Source organism: Balaenoptera borealis, assembly GCF_965194805.1.
Source record: "Balaenoptera borealis genome assembly, chromosome: 7".
Classification (NCBI taxonomy): Eukaryota; Metazoa; Chordata; class Mammalia; order Artiodactyla; family Balaenopteridae; genus Balaenoptera; species Balaenoptera borealis.
The window spans coordinates 54,070,517-54,086,103 of record NC_138864.1 but is presented as its reverse complement, the minus strand read 5'-3'; the positions used below and the strand labels follow the sequence as shown (position 1 = coordinate 54,086,103).

Below are 15,587 nucleotides of genomic sequence, written 5' to 3'. Positions count from 1 at the left end.
AGCAATAAGATGGACCAGATGCTCAAAGAAATTCCTCCCACTACAACTCAACTGAAAATATTGAATAAGATATAAAAACATGTTTTTAATGTATGATCGAGCTGGCAGGAAACTAAGGAGATGCTTTCATGACCAGAACCTATCTCAAAAAATGCAGATCTAGAGAAAACAGTAGAAATCAAGCAGTGAAACCAGAGTTCTTTCCGGGGGTACGCCCACACCCCTAGGGAGCTAGAGCTTGGGTTTAAAGACTTGCTCTTTGGGTTAAAGATAAACAAATGAAGACCGGGGCAGGATGGGAGGACACTCTCCTCCCCCACATTCGTGCATAAAGCCAGAATTCTGGAATGATATCCTTGATGGGTGAAATAGAGAAAAATCTACCCCATTGAGGTAGAGAGTGGGGATGTTTGGTCAAGCTGGCTAGCAACTCTGGTGGTGGGCGTGGAGGTGAGGAATGAAATGAACAGTCCCCCCAGAGAGTTCCTAACCACAAGCCTGTACTCATGTGGTTTTAGAATTGGTATTCACACCGAAAACAACTCGTAGTTAAACATTTCAATTAAAGTGGCCCCGGGGCTTCCCTGGTGGCGCAGTGGTTGAGAATCTGCCTGCCAATGCAGGGGACACGGGTTCGAGCCCTGGTCCGGGAAGATCCCACATGCTGTGGAGCAACTAAGTCTGTGCACCACAACTACTGAGCCTGTGCTCTAGAGCCCGCGAGGCAAAACGACTGAGCCCATGTGCCACAACTACTGAAGCCCGCACACGTAGAGCCCGTGCTCCGCAACAAGAGAAGCCACCGCCATGAGAAGCCCGAGCATGGCAACAAAGAGTATCCCTCCCTCACCGCAACTAGAGAAAGCCTGCGCGCAGCAACGAAGACCCAACGCAGCCAAAAATAAATAAATAAAAATTTAAAAACCAAACCAAACCAAAAGAAAACAGTAACTCGCTAAACACATGTGCAAACAATCCTTCATGAATGAGTCAGCAGAAATGATAAAAGAGTCGGGCTGGCAACCACTGAAGATATTGGAATGATCAGATACAAAACATAAATTTATTATGTGTCATACACTTAATGCTATAGAACAGGAAATTGAAAGCGTGTTAAGGGAATAAGAAACAATCAACATTGGCTAAACGGACTTCTTCGCAAAAGCTTCTAGAAATGAGAATCATAATACTTATAGTCAGAAACAGTGAGCAGAGTTTGTTACTGTTGTTTTGTTTGTTTACTTTTTTGTTTGTTTACTTTTGTAAGTAGCAAGTTTCAAGTGCATACAAAAGGAGAGAGAAACCACTCTAAAGACTTAATCTAGCTTCAACGATTTTTCAACCTTGGGTTTTTGTTTGTTTGTTTGCTTTCAAGATGGGAAGCTTTCCCTGACCTCACCCACCCAGTCTGGGTTAGGTAATTCTACTAAGTGCTCCCATCGCAGCCTGTATTTATACCCATCATAGCACTTATCCCACCAGATGGTAATTGCCTGGCTTTTGTTGTTATTGCTGTTGTTTATTTGTCTCCCCAACTAGAAAGGAAACCTCTTGAGGCCAAGGATCCTGTCTGCAGCACCTAGAACAGTGCCTGGAATATAGTAGGTACTGAAAAGTATGTTTAGAATAAATAAATGAATATAATAAAGCCTTGCAAATGCTAGAAATGTTATTGGTCCCTAAAAGACTATGCATTTGATGTTGTCACCTTGATCCTGACAGCAGCAGCTGCATCAGTAGCAAGTAACGACCAAGAGAGCCAGAAGGAAATGCAGGATCCCCAAAAACCACTCACACGATGACTGGACTCCCAGGGAGCTGAGAAAGCCCCTCTGCATTTTAAGAAGCCTGAATGGATCAGCCTGGAGTGCTCCTAAACTCAAGGTTACACTTCTCAGAATTTTTTGTGGCATGAATTTATGAAGCCACCAAGGAGACAGGAGGATTGATCTGCTGCAACAGTGGGAATGAATGTGTATTGTCACTTGCTGTCCTCAGGTGTGGCCCAAAGGTGCGCTATTGTAAAGGTGAGGTCTCAGGTTCAAACCTGACCACTCTGTGAGGTGTCCCCTCAGCTCCTCCAGGCACCCGTCTGCCGTGGTGACTTGGAGCCAGACTGAAAGCAACCCAAGTTGGGGATCCAATCAGAGGAAGGGAGCTACTGCTGAGGAGGCTGAGCTTGTTTGCTCTGAACCACCCCTTGGGAGGTTAGCCGTCAGGGGTTACACTTATCTGCTCTTCCGATTTACTCAAGTCTTGGAATAAACAAAAGGGAGGAAACTCATAAAACTGGGATCAAAAAAAGGAAAAGCCGAGCCGATTCTTTACTGGGTCGTCAACGCATCTGATCAGAAGAAATCAGAGGCTCATCAAAAATCAGGTTTGGGCTGAAAGAAAACAACCCAAGGTCTTGTCAGCGGGGTGGAGTGGCGGGGCTCTGATTTGGTTTTGGGGGTCAGGAGGGCCACAGAGCCTCTGGTCATTATTTAATACCACGGAGGAGGTTCACGGGGCTGGGGGTGTCATTGGTCACTCATTCAAGAGGGTTGTGTAGTCTGGGAGAAGCACGTACTGGTGTTAATACTGCTTCAGGTTCCTTTAGGAACTTCACCGTCTGATTACCAGAAGGGCTGAGAAGCAGACTTGTGGCGTTGCTCAGTAGACACGCAAAGCTGAGATAAATGCGGAGCGTTGTCTCTGAAAGCCCTTTATCTGAAGTGCTGCTCCTAGAGAAGGTGAGATACCAAAACCGCTCTCAGTGTGGAATGACCCACATGCCTCCCATTCTTCAGGCATGAGTGGGATGTTCCTTTCTCATTGAAATGATTCCAAAACAGCAGTTTCTCATGATCTCTGATTCTGGAGACCAGGCTTGTCAGCACCAAGTCCTTAAAGTTAATTAACAAAAGCAGTTTTTACAGGTCTTCCTTCCAACCTGGTAAAGACTCAGGGGAGGGATTTCCCTGGCAGTCCAGTGGGTAAGACTCCGCGTTCCCAGTGCAGGGGGCCTGGGATAGATCCCTGGTCAGGGAACTAGATTCTGCAGGCCGCAACTAAGAGTTTGCATGCCGCAACTAAAGATCCTGCAGGCTGCAATTAAGACCCTGAGCAGCCAAATAAATAAATATTTAAAAAAAGAAGACTCTGGGGAAAAGACCCATTAGAGAGGTTCTCAGAAATGCAAAATACCCCCGCTTGAAAACAGAGCCATCTGCTGTTGAGCGTGGACTTTGTTTTCAGTCCTTGGTTGATTTTTTTTTTTTAATTTATTAATTAATTTATTTTTGGCTGCATTGGGTCTTTGTTGCTGTGCCCGGGCTTTTCTCTGGTCGCGGTGAGCGGGCTTCTCATTGCGGTGGCTTCTCTTGTTGCGGAGCACGGGCTCTAGGCACCTGGGCTTCAGGAGTTGTGGCTTGTGGGCTCTGGAGCGCAGGCTCAGGAGTTGCGGCTCGCGGGCTCTAGAGCACAGGCTCAGTAGTTGTGGCTCACGGGCTTAGTTGCTCCGTGGCATGTGGGATCTTCCTGGACCAGGGCTCGAACCTGTGTCCCCTGCATTGGCAGGCAGATTCTTCACCACTGTGCCACCAGGGAAGGCCATACAAGGACTTTTAAGTCAGTGGATCTTAATAACATCCTTGGTGTGTTAGTTGAGGAGCCTCCTGTTTGTTCTGTTAGTAGCAAAGCCAAGAGGTTCCCGAACTTGTTTCCTGGAGCTTCATGGGAAGGTAGGAAGGTGGGAAGCTGCAATCAGAAATGTCCTCTTCAGCTAGCCCCAGGGACTGCGGAGAGGGCAGGGGTGCTGCTTTGGGAGATGACACTAGAGGTACCTCAGGGACGTGCTTCAAAGAGAACAGAGAGGAAGAACAGAGCAGGCTGAACTAGAGAAAGGCTGAGCAAGCTTTCCTGGTGTTCCCACACTTGACTCTGGGGCTCGTAACACTGCAACTGGCACGTCATTGTTTAATAAATGAATGATTAAATGCATATAGTTTGGGGACTAGGAAGTTTATCAAGTCCAACCTTTGCTTACCCCATGCATGGGTTTACTTTGTATCTGTGTTTCCTAGTCTCTGGACCTTTTGGTTGCAAAGAATGTACTGCAATTCAATATAATTTTATTTAAAAATGTTTCATTCACAACACCTTTTTGTCATGCCTGTGTTCAATGACTAATATTCAGAGAGCCACAGTTTTTAGTTATTCATTATCGTTAAATAGGTGGGGACCACTTCTCTCCAGCTCAGCCACCCTTCCCAACCTCACACGGCAGCTCCTTCCACAACTGGGCAGTTGCAGCCGTTGGTGAATATCCCTGCCTCGTTTAAGTTTCATCCTTTTTCTCGGATTTCCATTCTCTTTGTACTGTTTCTGCCCTCAGGAGACCTTGCAGAGGGAAGAGTTAGGATTAAAATTACCTCTTTTATAAATCTAATTAATTCTAGATATGCTAAGTTTGTGTATTTCTATTTAAAAATTATTTTGCCCTCCTGTTTGTAGATCTCCTAGTTGGAAGAGGGAAAATCCTTTTAAGTAGAAGTTCAGCAACAGGGACTCATTGTTTTATAACCCTAGGGGTAGGCACTGTCTGTCTCTCTTTACCCCAAGCTCCCAGTGGAGCGTGGAGTCTGCATTGCCTGCCTGCTCATATATTTTCTGTTGGCTTGTCAGTCATGCCCTCTGTGCTGTAAGGACAGGGGGTCCAACCTGGAGTGGGCATTGAGGTCTAAAATGCGATGAATTCTTGGTGTCCCAGGAAGCATGGAGCCTGTGGTTTGAGGGCATCCCAGAGCCCCGCCAGGGGCCTCTCAAGTAGGAGGCTCCTATGTGGGAAGAACCTCCTCCACCATTTCTGCAATGAGCCTGTTTGTTGGACCAAAGTGCAAGCTCACATTCCCACCTCTTGCAGCATTGTTTCCTCAGATCTCAGAACCATTGCTCAATCCGGAGCTGGGCCTCTGGGCACCCAGGCTATCATTTCTCCCACAGCCTACAGGAATTGGTAGGGACCTGAAGGCTACCAGCCCTACTTGTACTCATCTTCACAATGAAGGGTGTACTTTCTTCTCACATTGATGTGCAGTTTGCATACAATGGGTCATTCTGAGTAGACTTGTGATTCACGACCTCCCCAAGGACCCTCACCAAGGCCAACAAACATTCCAGTGCCAGGTACTGGGCTAAGGCAGGGAAGGGAAAAGTGAATAGTCCCTGCCCACTGGGAGCTTCCAGACAGGAGAGATGATGATTAGAGTAAATGTCATCGGTATCATATATTTGTATTTGAAAGTCCAAAATATTGTGGGGTCACATCAGCAGTTCTGTAGGAGCTGGAGAAGGAGCTGAGAGGAAGTGATAAATATAAGGCGCAGGGAGATTGAGTCACTTCAGTCTTACACTGCTAGTGAACAGAAGAGCTGGAAATAAATCTAAGTCTTTTCCAATGGGTTATCATCCAATCGAACATGGTCAATGTTAAAGACATTTATGAACAAAGGGATGAAGGGCTTCTGAAGGAGTTTCTGAGTTTGTCATGTGCAAAGGTGGAAGAAGGGCACTGTAAAAAAATGGAATGGAATAGTATGTGCAAAACTCAGCATGGAAAGGTTATGGTGTGTTTGGAAAACAGCAAAAAGCAGATGACGCTAAAATAATTTTAGCCGGCAGCATGGAGGATGGAAAGAGTTGAGACAGATTGGAGACAGGAGAGCCAGGTAGGAGGCTGTCCCAGTAATTCGCCAAAAGCTGTTGAGGGTTCAGACTAAGGAAGGAACAGTGGGAATGTAGACGAGAAGTTGGATTCAAAAAATATTTTGAAGGTAGCATAAGCAGGATTTGAGAATGGACTAGTTGTTGCAGGAAGATCCTGCAGTGATTGCAGTCCAGAATTTAGGAGATTTGGGGGGGATGATGACCCATTAAACGAGATGGCAAATACAGGTGGTAAAGCAGGTTTGGGGTGTTCAGAAAAAATAGTGGAAACGCAGAACTGATGGCAAATGCTGGGAGAAGCACCAAATCCATGCCTATGGGGAAATGGAAGTGAAAAGGATGAGACTTAACTTTATCTGTAACACTTTATTCTTATTTTCAAAAATAACTTGAAGCAATTGTGAATATTCAGGGTGGTACACACAGGTGCTTGTATTAGTTTCTGTGGTTTTTAATTTTAAAAATTAAGCTTGGAGTTATTTCTTTAAAAGAAATTAATGTGTCAAGCATTTGGAGTACCTACTATGTGCTTGGCACTGCTCCAGGCATCCGAGGTATTTGCCCCCTTCTACTAGCCTCTTCCTTTCAGAAGTTACCAGGCTGGAGTTCAGAAACAGCTTCTGGTTCCAGCTTGGCCACAGGCCAAGTCATTTTCCCTCCCTGGGTCTCTTTCAGCTCTCACATCCTAGGATTCAATACTGCAACTGCAACTCAGCATTCCTTATTCTCACCGAGGTGAGCGCCACAGCGCAGTACATTAGCATAAAATAACTCCATTCGGGGAGTGTCCCTGAAGGCCTGACCTACTAAGAACGTTTTCCATATGGTCCTTAATCTCTGCCTCCCACCCAACCCCCGCCCAGGATAACAGATGTTCCTCATGGGATTTCAAATTTGCAAGGGAATCTTGACAACTTCTTTGGTAATGGGCTATGTCTTAATTCCAGTCTAATCAACAGAAGCAACTTCCGTACTTTCCGCTTTAGATGCTGTGGAGAGAACAGATAAAAACAAAAATTTCTGCCTTCATGCTGTTTACATTCCAGTGAACGGAACCATCAAGGAAAAATAAGAACAATTCAAGGAAGACACAGTGCGTCAGTACGGTGCAGGGAAACGCAAGGTAAGTAGTGAAATCCCAGTCCTCTGACGCCTACAAAACCTAATCCCTAATCCCTAAATTCTTCCGGGTCACTGTCAGGTTACCCTCCTCCTCCCTCTCCGCCCACGGCCCCACCTTCGGGCCCTGGCCACGCCCACGCTCCTGACGTCAATTTTCCAAGCCCTGGCGCGTCGACCTGGCCTATGGAAAGCCGCAGGCCCGCTCGAGCCCCATTAAGCCCCGCCTCGTGAGTCGACGCGTGGCGACGGCGATGGGGCCGTGGGGTTGCGTGGCGCTGCGGCTCGGGGCGCTGCTGTGGCGCCGGGCTTTCTCCCCGGGAGTGTGGCCCGCGGCGGCCGCGGGGCTCCGGGTTCGGCTGCTGTCCGTGGGGCGGCTTCCGGTGGGACCGACGCTCGGCAGGGTCTGCCCGGCCCCCGACCGAGCGCGCGGCCTGCACGGCGGGCCGGGCCTGGAGGAGGGGGCTGAGGGAACCGCCGGCGAGGGGCGCCCGGAGTCATGCACCGCAGGTACGGGCGAGGAGGAGGGAGCCGGGTCCCAGCTAAGGAGAATGAGTTCCTCTCTTTTTGCATTTCTCGTGGGGTCACAAAACTCCTACAGAGCAGAACTGGAAGGGACTGCAAAGGTTGTCGGCACCAATTTTGCATTTCACAGTGAGATCAAGAGATGGACTGAAGTCTCCCAAACCCCAGGCGTCTGTCCGAACGGCCACGTCGGACCCTTGGCATCACAACCTCACCGTCCTCATCCCCCTTCCCACTCTGTCTAGGGTTCCGAGAAATGGACTTGTCGGGAGTGTTGGGGCGTGAGGATTCTGAGGAAGAGCCAGGGTCTGGGGGCTCAGGGGTGCGTAAGAAGCGCTAATAGGAGATGGGACCAATTTAAGAGCCTCTAAGTATTGTAAGCTTTTAGAAACTTGAGAGGTGGTAAATAGATCACACCTGTGAAAGGATAAAGTATGAGAGGGAGAGGTTAGCTACTAGGGCCCTGGGAGTGAGCTTTAGAACTGGAGAGAGCTGTTAAGTCCACAGGCTCTAATACACCACGGTGAAGAGCTGAATATCTAAATCTCTAGAGGAAAAAAAAAAACAAAAAACGGTTTTCACAGATAACAGTTGTTACATAACCCAACTGGCATCGTAAGAAAACCTTGAGATTTCAAAATGAGAACTGCTGTTAAAATTTTAACCCTCGGATTGGTAGATTTGGGGCCACACACTTAACTCAGCTAGTTCTGAGCTTCTCTCTCAAATGAAGGTTGTGGACAAATACTACCCAAGAGCCCTTCCAGTTCACAGTTCTAATTCTGTGACCCTTTATGGCTGGAATTCAATTTAATATGCCCCAAGATATTACCACCTCCCCAAATGGTGCTCATGTTTTCCTCTCTTTTTTTTAAATTACTATTATTAACCTTTTTTTTTTTTTTGGCTGTGTTGGGTCTTTGTTGCTCCGCATGGGCTTTCTCTAGTTGCGGCGAGCGGGGGATACTCTTTGCTGGGGTGCGCGGCCTTCTCACTGCTGTGGCTTCTCTTGTTGCAGAGCACGGGCTCTAGGCACGCGGCCCTCAGTAGCTGTGGCGCATGGGCTCAGCAGCCGTGGCTCGCAGGCTCTAGAGCGTAGGCTCAGCAGTTGTGGTGCACGGGCTTAGTTGCTCCGCGGCGTGTGGGATCTTCCTGGACCAGGGCTCGAACCCGTGTCCCCTGCATTGGCAGGTGGACTCCCCACTACTGCGCCACCAGGGAATTCCCGTTTTCCTCTCTCTGTATAGCAGTTCTCTGCTTGAGCTGTGTTACTCATTTCCTCAGGTACTAGAACAGAAAGCCATCGTTGCTGATGTCTGGTGGTTCTTGCATGTGCTAATGGGAAAGGATGTGTGTGGTGGCTGTCTGTGACCTGCGCACCCTTCCCATAAGTTGAGCAGTGCTCTATGAAAGCAGTGCCCAGCTTCAACTTCCAGGAGGCCTGAACACCTTCATGGAGGAGCAGTTTCGCTGTCAGCTGCCCGCATCTCTGGGTGCATATTGTGTCTGTCTTTACTTGGCCATCTGACACAAGCAAATCTTTATGCATTTCAGATCATACTGGTCCCAAGTTTGACATCGATATGCTGGTTTCACTTCTGAGGCAAGAAAATGCAAGAGACATTTGTGTCATCAAGGTTCCTCCAGAAATGGAATATACAGATTACTTTGTAATTGGTAGTGGAACTTCTACTCGACACTTACATGCCATGGCCTACTACATTGTGAAAATGGTAGGATGCTTTCTTTTTCTTTGGAACCTTTAACTTAATGGAATAGTGTCAATGCATCAGGTGGAAGAGCAACATTTAAAAAGTAAACCCTTCACATAAGATTATATAAGAAGCCCAGATTTTTAGAATTTGCATGAGTGTTTTATGTTCTTTGATAGTGAAAGTTATGGGGACCAATATCTAGCCTTAGTGGGTCAGGATATTTTACATTCTTGTCTCTTGTGACAAGAAAAATAATACAAAAAAAAACTACCTGAGGCAGGCTAGAAGACAGTATAACCCAGAGGGATTTCTAGAGCAAAACTGTCCAGTGTGACACCCACTAGCACCATGTGGCTGTGTAATTATAAAATAAAACTAAAAATTCAGGTCTTCAGTTGTACTAGCCACATTTCAGGTGCTTGGTGGCCACATGTGGCTAATGGCTACCATACTGGACACAAATATAAAACATTTCCATAGTTGCAGAAACTTCTATTGGGTAGTGCTGGCCTAGAGTTTAATTCAAATGTTTGAGCATGTCCAGTGTTCCCAGGCACGGTGCTGGGTATTGGGAAGACAAAAATGAAAAAGATCAGTTCTTGCCCTCCAAATTCACAGGTCTAGTTGAGGAAACAGAAGGCAGTTCATTTTCCAACTAGACTGAATAGGAATCAGAATGAGGAAGAAAGTGTACTTGGAAGCTGATTCTGATACCACTCTAGAGGGGAACATACTTCTTTCACCCTGTTGAAAATTGGTCAGAGAGGGGACAGTTAAGACGAAAAGAATAGCTGGGATTGCCTAGAGAAGGGTGGTAAAATAGGGGACTGAGAACAAAACCCTGGTGCAACATGGCAGAACAAAGGAAGATTCAAAAAGAGGGGGTAGTTGGAGAGACTAAGAGAACTAGGAGGGCATGGAGAAGTTAAAAGGCAGGATCCTAGGGTCTCTGTCAGATGTAATAGTAAGACAGAGTAAGTAAGACTTAGAAGTGACCATTGGACTTGGAGATATAAAAAGAATGAGAGATTTTTCAGAGAAAGTTTCTGTGGAAGAGCAAGGGAGGGGAACAGAAATTCCTTTTGCAAAAATTTTAGATGAGGGAGAAAAATGCAAGGTCAAGAAAGTTTTGTTCTTGTTTGTGGTAAAATATACATGACAAAACTGAACATTTTAGCCATTTTTAGGTGTTCAGTTAAGTGATGTTAATTACATTCACATTGCTGTGCAACCATTACCACTATCCATCTCCAGAACGTTTTTCTTTTTTCATCTTGCAAAAAACTGTACACATTAAACAATAACTTCCCATTCTTCCTTCCCCCAGCCTCTGGCGTCCACCATACTGCTTTCTGTCTCTGTGAATTTCACTACACCAATATGTATCTCCTTGAGCAGAATCATACTCTAATTTTCCTTTTGTGACTGGCTTATTTCACTTAGCATAATATTTTTCAAGGTTCATCTGTGTTGTAGCATGTGTCAGAATTTCCTTCTTTTTAAGACTGAATATTTTAATGTATGTATATACCACATTTTATCTTATTCACCCATTGGTGGGCATTTGGGTTGCTTCCACCTTTTGGCCATTGTGAATAATGCTGCTATAAACATGAGTGTAGAAATATCTGTTCAGATCCCTGCTTTTAATTTCATAAGTGGAATTGCCAGATCATGGTAATTCTGTGTTTAATTTTTTGAGGAACCATCACACTTTTACACAGTAGCTGCACCACTTTACATTCCCACCAGCAGTGCACAAGTGTTCCAGTTTCTCCACATGCTCACCACTTGTTATTTTTGTTATTTTCTGGTTTGTTGATAATATTGATAATAATCCTAATGAGCGTGAAGTGGTACCTTGTTGTGGTTTTGATTTGCATTTCCCTAAATTAGTGATGTTGAGCATCTTTTGTCATGATTATTAACCATTTGTGTACATTTGGAGAAATGCCTATTCAGGTCCTTTGCCCATGTTTTAATCGAGTTTGTTTTTTTATTGTGAGGTTGTAGGAGTTCTCTGTATATTCTGGATATAAATCCCGTATCATCTATGTGATGTGCAAATATTTTCTCCCATTCTGTAGGTGCCTTCTTACTCTGTTGATTGTGTCCTTTGATGCACCAAAGTTTTAAATTTTTCTGCTTTTGCTTTTGGTCTCATATCCAAGAAATCATTGCCAAATCCAATGTCATGAAGCTTTTCCACTGTGTTTTCTTCTTTTTTTGGGGGGGGGGGGAGGAATTACTTTATTTTTTCATTTTTATTTTTTTGAATTTTATATTTTTATACAGCAGGTTCTTATGTTATCCATTTTATACATATTAGTGTATATATGTCAATCCCAATCTCCCAATTCATCACACCACCACCTGCCCCCGCCACTTTCCCTCCTTCGTGTCCATACGTTTGTTCTCTACATCTGTGTCTCTGTTTCTGCCCTGCAAACCAGTTCATCTGTACCATTTTTCTAGGTTCCACATACGTGCATTAATATACGATATTTGTTTTTCTCTTTCTGACTTACTTCACTCTGTATGACAGTCTCTAGATCCATCCACGTCTCAACAAATGACTCAATTTCGTTCCTTTTTATGGCTGAGTAATATTCCATTGTATGTATGTACCACATCTTCTTTATGCATTCGTCTGTCGATGGGCATTTAGGTTGCTTCCATGTCTTGGCTATTGTCAGTAGTGCTGTAATGAACATTGGGGTGCATGTGTCTTTTTTGAATTACGGTTTTCTTTGGGTATATGCCCGGTAGTGGAATTGCTGGGTCATATGGTAATTCTATTTTTAGTTTTTTAAGGAACCTCCATACTGTTCTCCATAGTGCCTGTATCAATTTACATTCCCACCAACAGTGCAAGAGGGTTCCCTTTTCTCCACACCCTCTCCAGCATTTGTTGTTTGTAGATTTTCTGATAATGCCCATTATAACCAATGTGAGGTGATACCTCATTGTAGTTTTGATTTGCATTTCTCTAATAATTAGTGATGCTGAGCAGCTTTTCATGTGCTTCTTGGCCATCTGTATGTCTTCTTTGGAGAAATGTCTATTGAGGTCTTCTGCCCATTTTTGGATTGGGTTGTTTGTATTTTAATATTGAGCTGCATGAGCTGTTTATATATTTTGGAGATTAGTCCTTTGTCCGTTGATTCGTTTGCAAATATTTTTTCCCATTCTGAGGGTTGTCTTTTCATCTTGTTTGTAGTTTTCTTTGCTTTGCAAAAGTTTTTAAGTTTCATTAAGTCCTATGTGTTTATTTTTGTTTTTATTTCCATTACTTTAGGAGGTGGATCAAAAAAGATCTTGTTGTGATTTATGTCAAAGAGCGTTCTTCCTATGTTTTCCTCTAAGAGTTTTTTTTTGTTTTTGTTTTTTTAAATTAATTTATTTATTTATGGCTGCTTGCTGGCGTTCTCTAGTTGCGGTGTTGCGGTGCGTGGGCTTCTCATTGCGGTGGCTTCTTTGGTTGCTGAGCATGGGCTCTAGGCACACAGGCTTCAGTAGTTGTGGCTTGTGGGCTCTAGAGCGCAGGCTCAGTAGTTGTGGCGCATGGACTTAGTTGCTCCGCGGCATGTGGGATCTTCCCGGCCCAGGGCTCGAACCCGTGTCCCCTGCATTGGCAGGTGGATTCTTAACCACTGCACCACCAGGGAAGCCCCCTCTAAGAGTCTTATACTGTCCAGTCTTACATTTAGGTCTCTAATCCATTTTGAGTTTATTTTTGTGTATGGTGTTACGGAGTGTTCTAATTTCATACTTTTACATGTACCTGTCCAATTTTCCCAGCACCACTTATTGAAGAGACTGTCTTTTCTCCATTGTATATCCTTGCCTCCTTTGTCATAGATTGTTGACCATAGGTGTGTGGGTTTATCTCTGGGCTTTCTATACTGTTCCATTGATCTATATTTCTGTCTTTGTGCCAGTACCATATGGTTTTGATTACTGTAGCTTTGTAGTATAGTCTGAAGGGAGTCTGATTCCTTCAGCTCCATTTTTTTCCCTCAAGACTGCTTTGGCTATTCTGGGTCTTTTGTGTCTCCATACAAATTTTAAGATTTTTTGTTCTAGTTCTGTAAAAAATGCCATTGGTAATTTGATAGGGATTGCATTGAATCTGTAGATTGCTTTGGGTAGTATAGTCATTTTCACAATACTGATTCTTCCAATCCAAGAACATGGTATATCTCTCCATCTGTTGGTATCATCTTTAATTTCTTTCATCAGTGTTGTATAGTTTTCTGCATACAGGTCTTTTATCTCCCTAGTTAGGTTTATTCCTAGGTATTTTATTCGTTTTGTTGCAATGGTAAATGGGAGTGTTTCCTTAATTTCTCTTTCAGATTTTTCATCATTAGTGTATAGGAATGCAAGAGATTTCTGTGCATTGATTTTGTGTCCTGCAACTTTACCGAATTCATTGATTAGCTCTAGTAGTTTTCTGGTGGCATCTTTAGGATTCTCTATGTATAGTGTCACGTCATCTGCAAACAGTGACAGTTTTACTTCTTCTTTTCCAATTTGTATTCCTTTTATGTCTTTTTCTTTGATTGTCATGGCTAGGACTTCCAAAACTATGTTGAATAATAGTGGCGAGAGTGGACATCCTTGTCTTGTTCCTGATCTTAGAGGAAATGCTTTCAGTTTTTCACCATTGAGAATGATGTTTGCTGTGGGTTTGTCATATATGGCCTGTATTATGTTGAGGTAGATTCCCTCTGTGCCCACTTTCTGGAGAGTTTTTATCATAAATGGGTGTTGAATTTTGTCAAAAGCTTTTTGTGCATCTATTGTGATGATCATACGGTTTTTATTCTTCAATTTGTTAATATGGTATATCACATTGATTGATTTGCATATACTGAAGAATCCTTGCATCCCTGGGATAAATCCCACTTGATCGTGGTGTATGATCCTTTTAATGTGTTGTTGGATTCTGTTTGCTAGTATTTTGTTGAGGATTTTGGCATCTATATTCATCAGTGATATTGGTCTGTAATTTTCTTTTTTTGTAGTATCTTTGTCTGGTTTTGGTATCAGGGTGATGGTGGCCTCATAGAATGAGTTTGGGAGTGTTCCTTCCTCTGCAATTTTTTGGAAGAGTTTGAGAAGGATGGATGTTAGCTCTTCTCTAAATGTTTGATAGAATTCACCTGTGAAGTCATGTGGCCCTGGACTTTTGTTTGTTGGAAGATTTTTAATCACAGTTTCAATTTCATTACTTGTGATGGATCTATTCATATTTTCTATTTCTTCCTGGTTCAGTGTTGGAAGGTTATACCTTTCCAAGAATTTGTCCATTTCTTCCAGGTTGTCCAATTTATTGGCATAGAGTTTTGCTTGTAGTAGTTTCTCAGGGTGGTTTGTAATTCTGCGGTGTCTGTTGTAACTTCTCCTTTTTGTTTCTAATTTTATTGATTTGAGTCCTCTCCCTCTTTTTCTTGATGAGTCTGGCTAATGGTTTATCAATTTTGTTTATCTTCTCAAAGAACCAGCTTTCAGTTTTATTGATCTTTGCTATTGTTTTCTTTGTTTCTGTTTCATTTATTTCTTTTTTTTTTTTCACACACACACACACTGTATTTTATTTTTACAAGAGATAGACTGACACCAAGCATTGTACATGGATGACCACAACAAAAGCAACAATGATTGCAATTACCAAACATGAAACACACTCATACTATGTCATAATATTGACATTCAGTCCAGTAATCCTCCACTGTATCAGCTCCTTTACTTTGCAGTGAAAATTGATTTGTATATTCTTTGCCTCTGAGTCCTTGTGGGATTTTTTTTTTTTTTAAATTCAGACAGAAAGTCACAAAAATTATACTCATCCTCATCAGTTCACTCAGTCCCATGTAATTAATTTTTTTTTTCATCTTGATCTTTTGTTAGCACTTTTATGAGTTCATCAGTTTTTCATTAGAGTTCTGAAAATGCTTATTCATTCAGTTCAGCAGTACAGTCAGTTACCAGAAACCTGTACTTGTCAGAGTCTTTTCCATGAATTTCTTGAAGATGAAACCCTTTTATAGGAACATATTTGCAAAATCATCAGAGTACACCCAGAACTGTCTGTAAATGACAAAAGACTTAAAAATGACCACGGTTAAAGATTTGATGAGAGTTCATAATAATGCAGTTGACAAGAAAATTAGGTATTTCTGAGATATACATTTTAAAGTAATAACTAGGATTATTACTTATAACATTATACCAGAACATATAAGATTTTTAGAAATTTCATGTAATGTCTGAAACATTTATATTAACATATTTCCATACATATTTCCATACAAATACAAATATAAGATTTTTAGAAATTTCATGTAATGTCTGAAACATTTATATTAACATATTTCCATACAAATAACCCAATGAAAGTTTAGTATTAGTTGTTTTGTTTGTTTTTTTATACTGCAGGTTCTTATTAGCCATCAATTTTATACACATCAGTGTATACATGTCAATCCCAATCGCCCAATTCAGCACACCACC

The 15,587-nt window shown here is 43.0% G+C and overlaps 1 protein-coding gene across 9 annotated transcripts in view; it reads left to right on the top strand.

The window, feature by feature from the left end:
* Nucleotides 1-7,034: 7,034 nt before the first annotated feature.
* Nucleotides 7,035-15,587, top strand: part of MALSU1 (mitochondrial assembly of ribosomal large subunit 1) — a 125,615-nt gene continuing 117,062 nt past the window's right edge. For 7 of the 9 annotated variants that reach the window (XR_014246446.1, XR_014246447.1, XR_014246448.1 and 4 more), the window contains exons 1-2: nucleotides 7,036-7,338; nucleotides 8,908-9,086. Coding sequence is in view for 6 of the 9 variants with exons in the window: in XM_082398607.1 (XP_082254733.1) it covers nucleotides 7,083-7,338; nucleotides 8,908-9,086 (435 nt within the window). In the remaining 3 variants the exon portion in view is untranslated. Of the gene's footprint in view, nucleotides 7,339-8,907; nucleotides 9,087-15,587 lie in introns of all 9 variants that reach the window. The other 2 variants (XM_082398606.1, XM_082398611.1) reach the window with 2 other exon arrangements.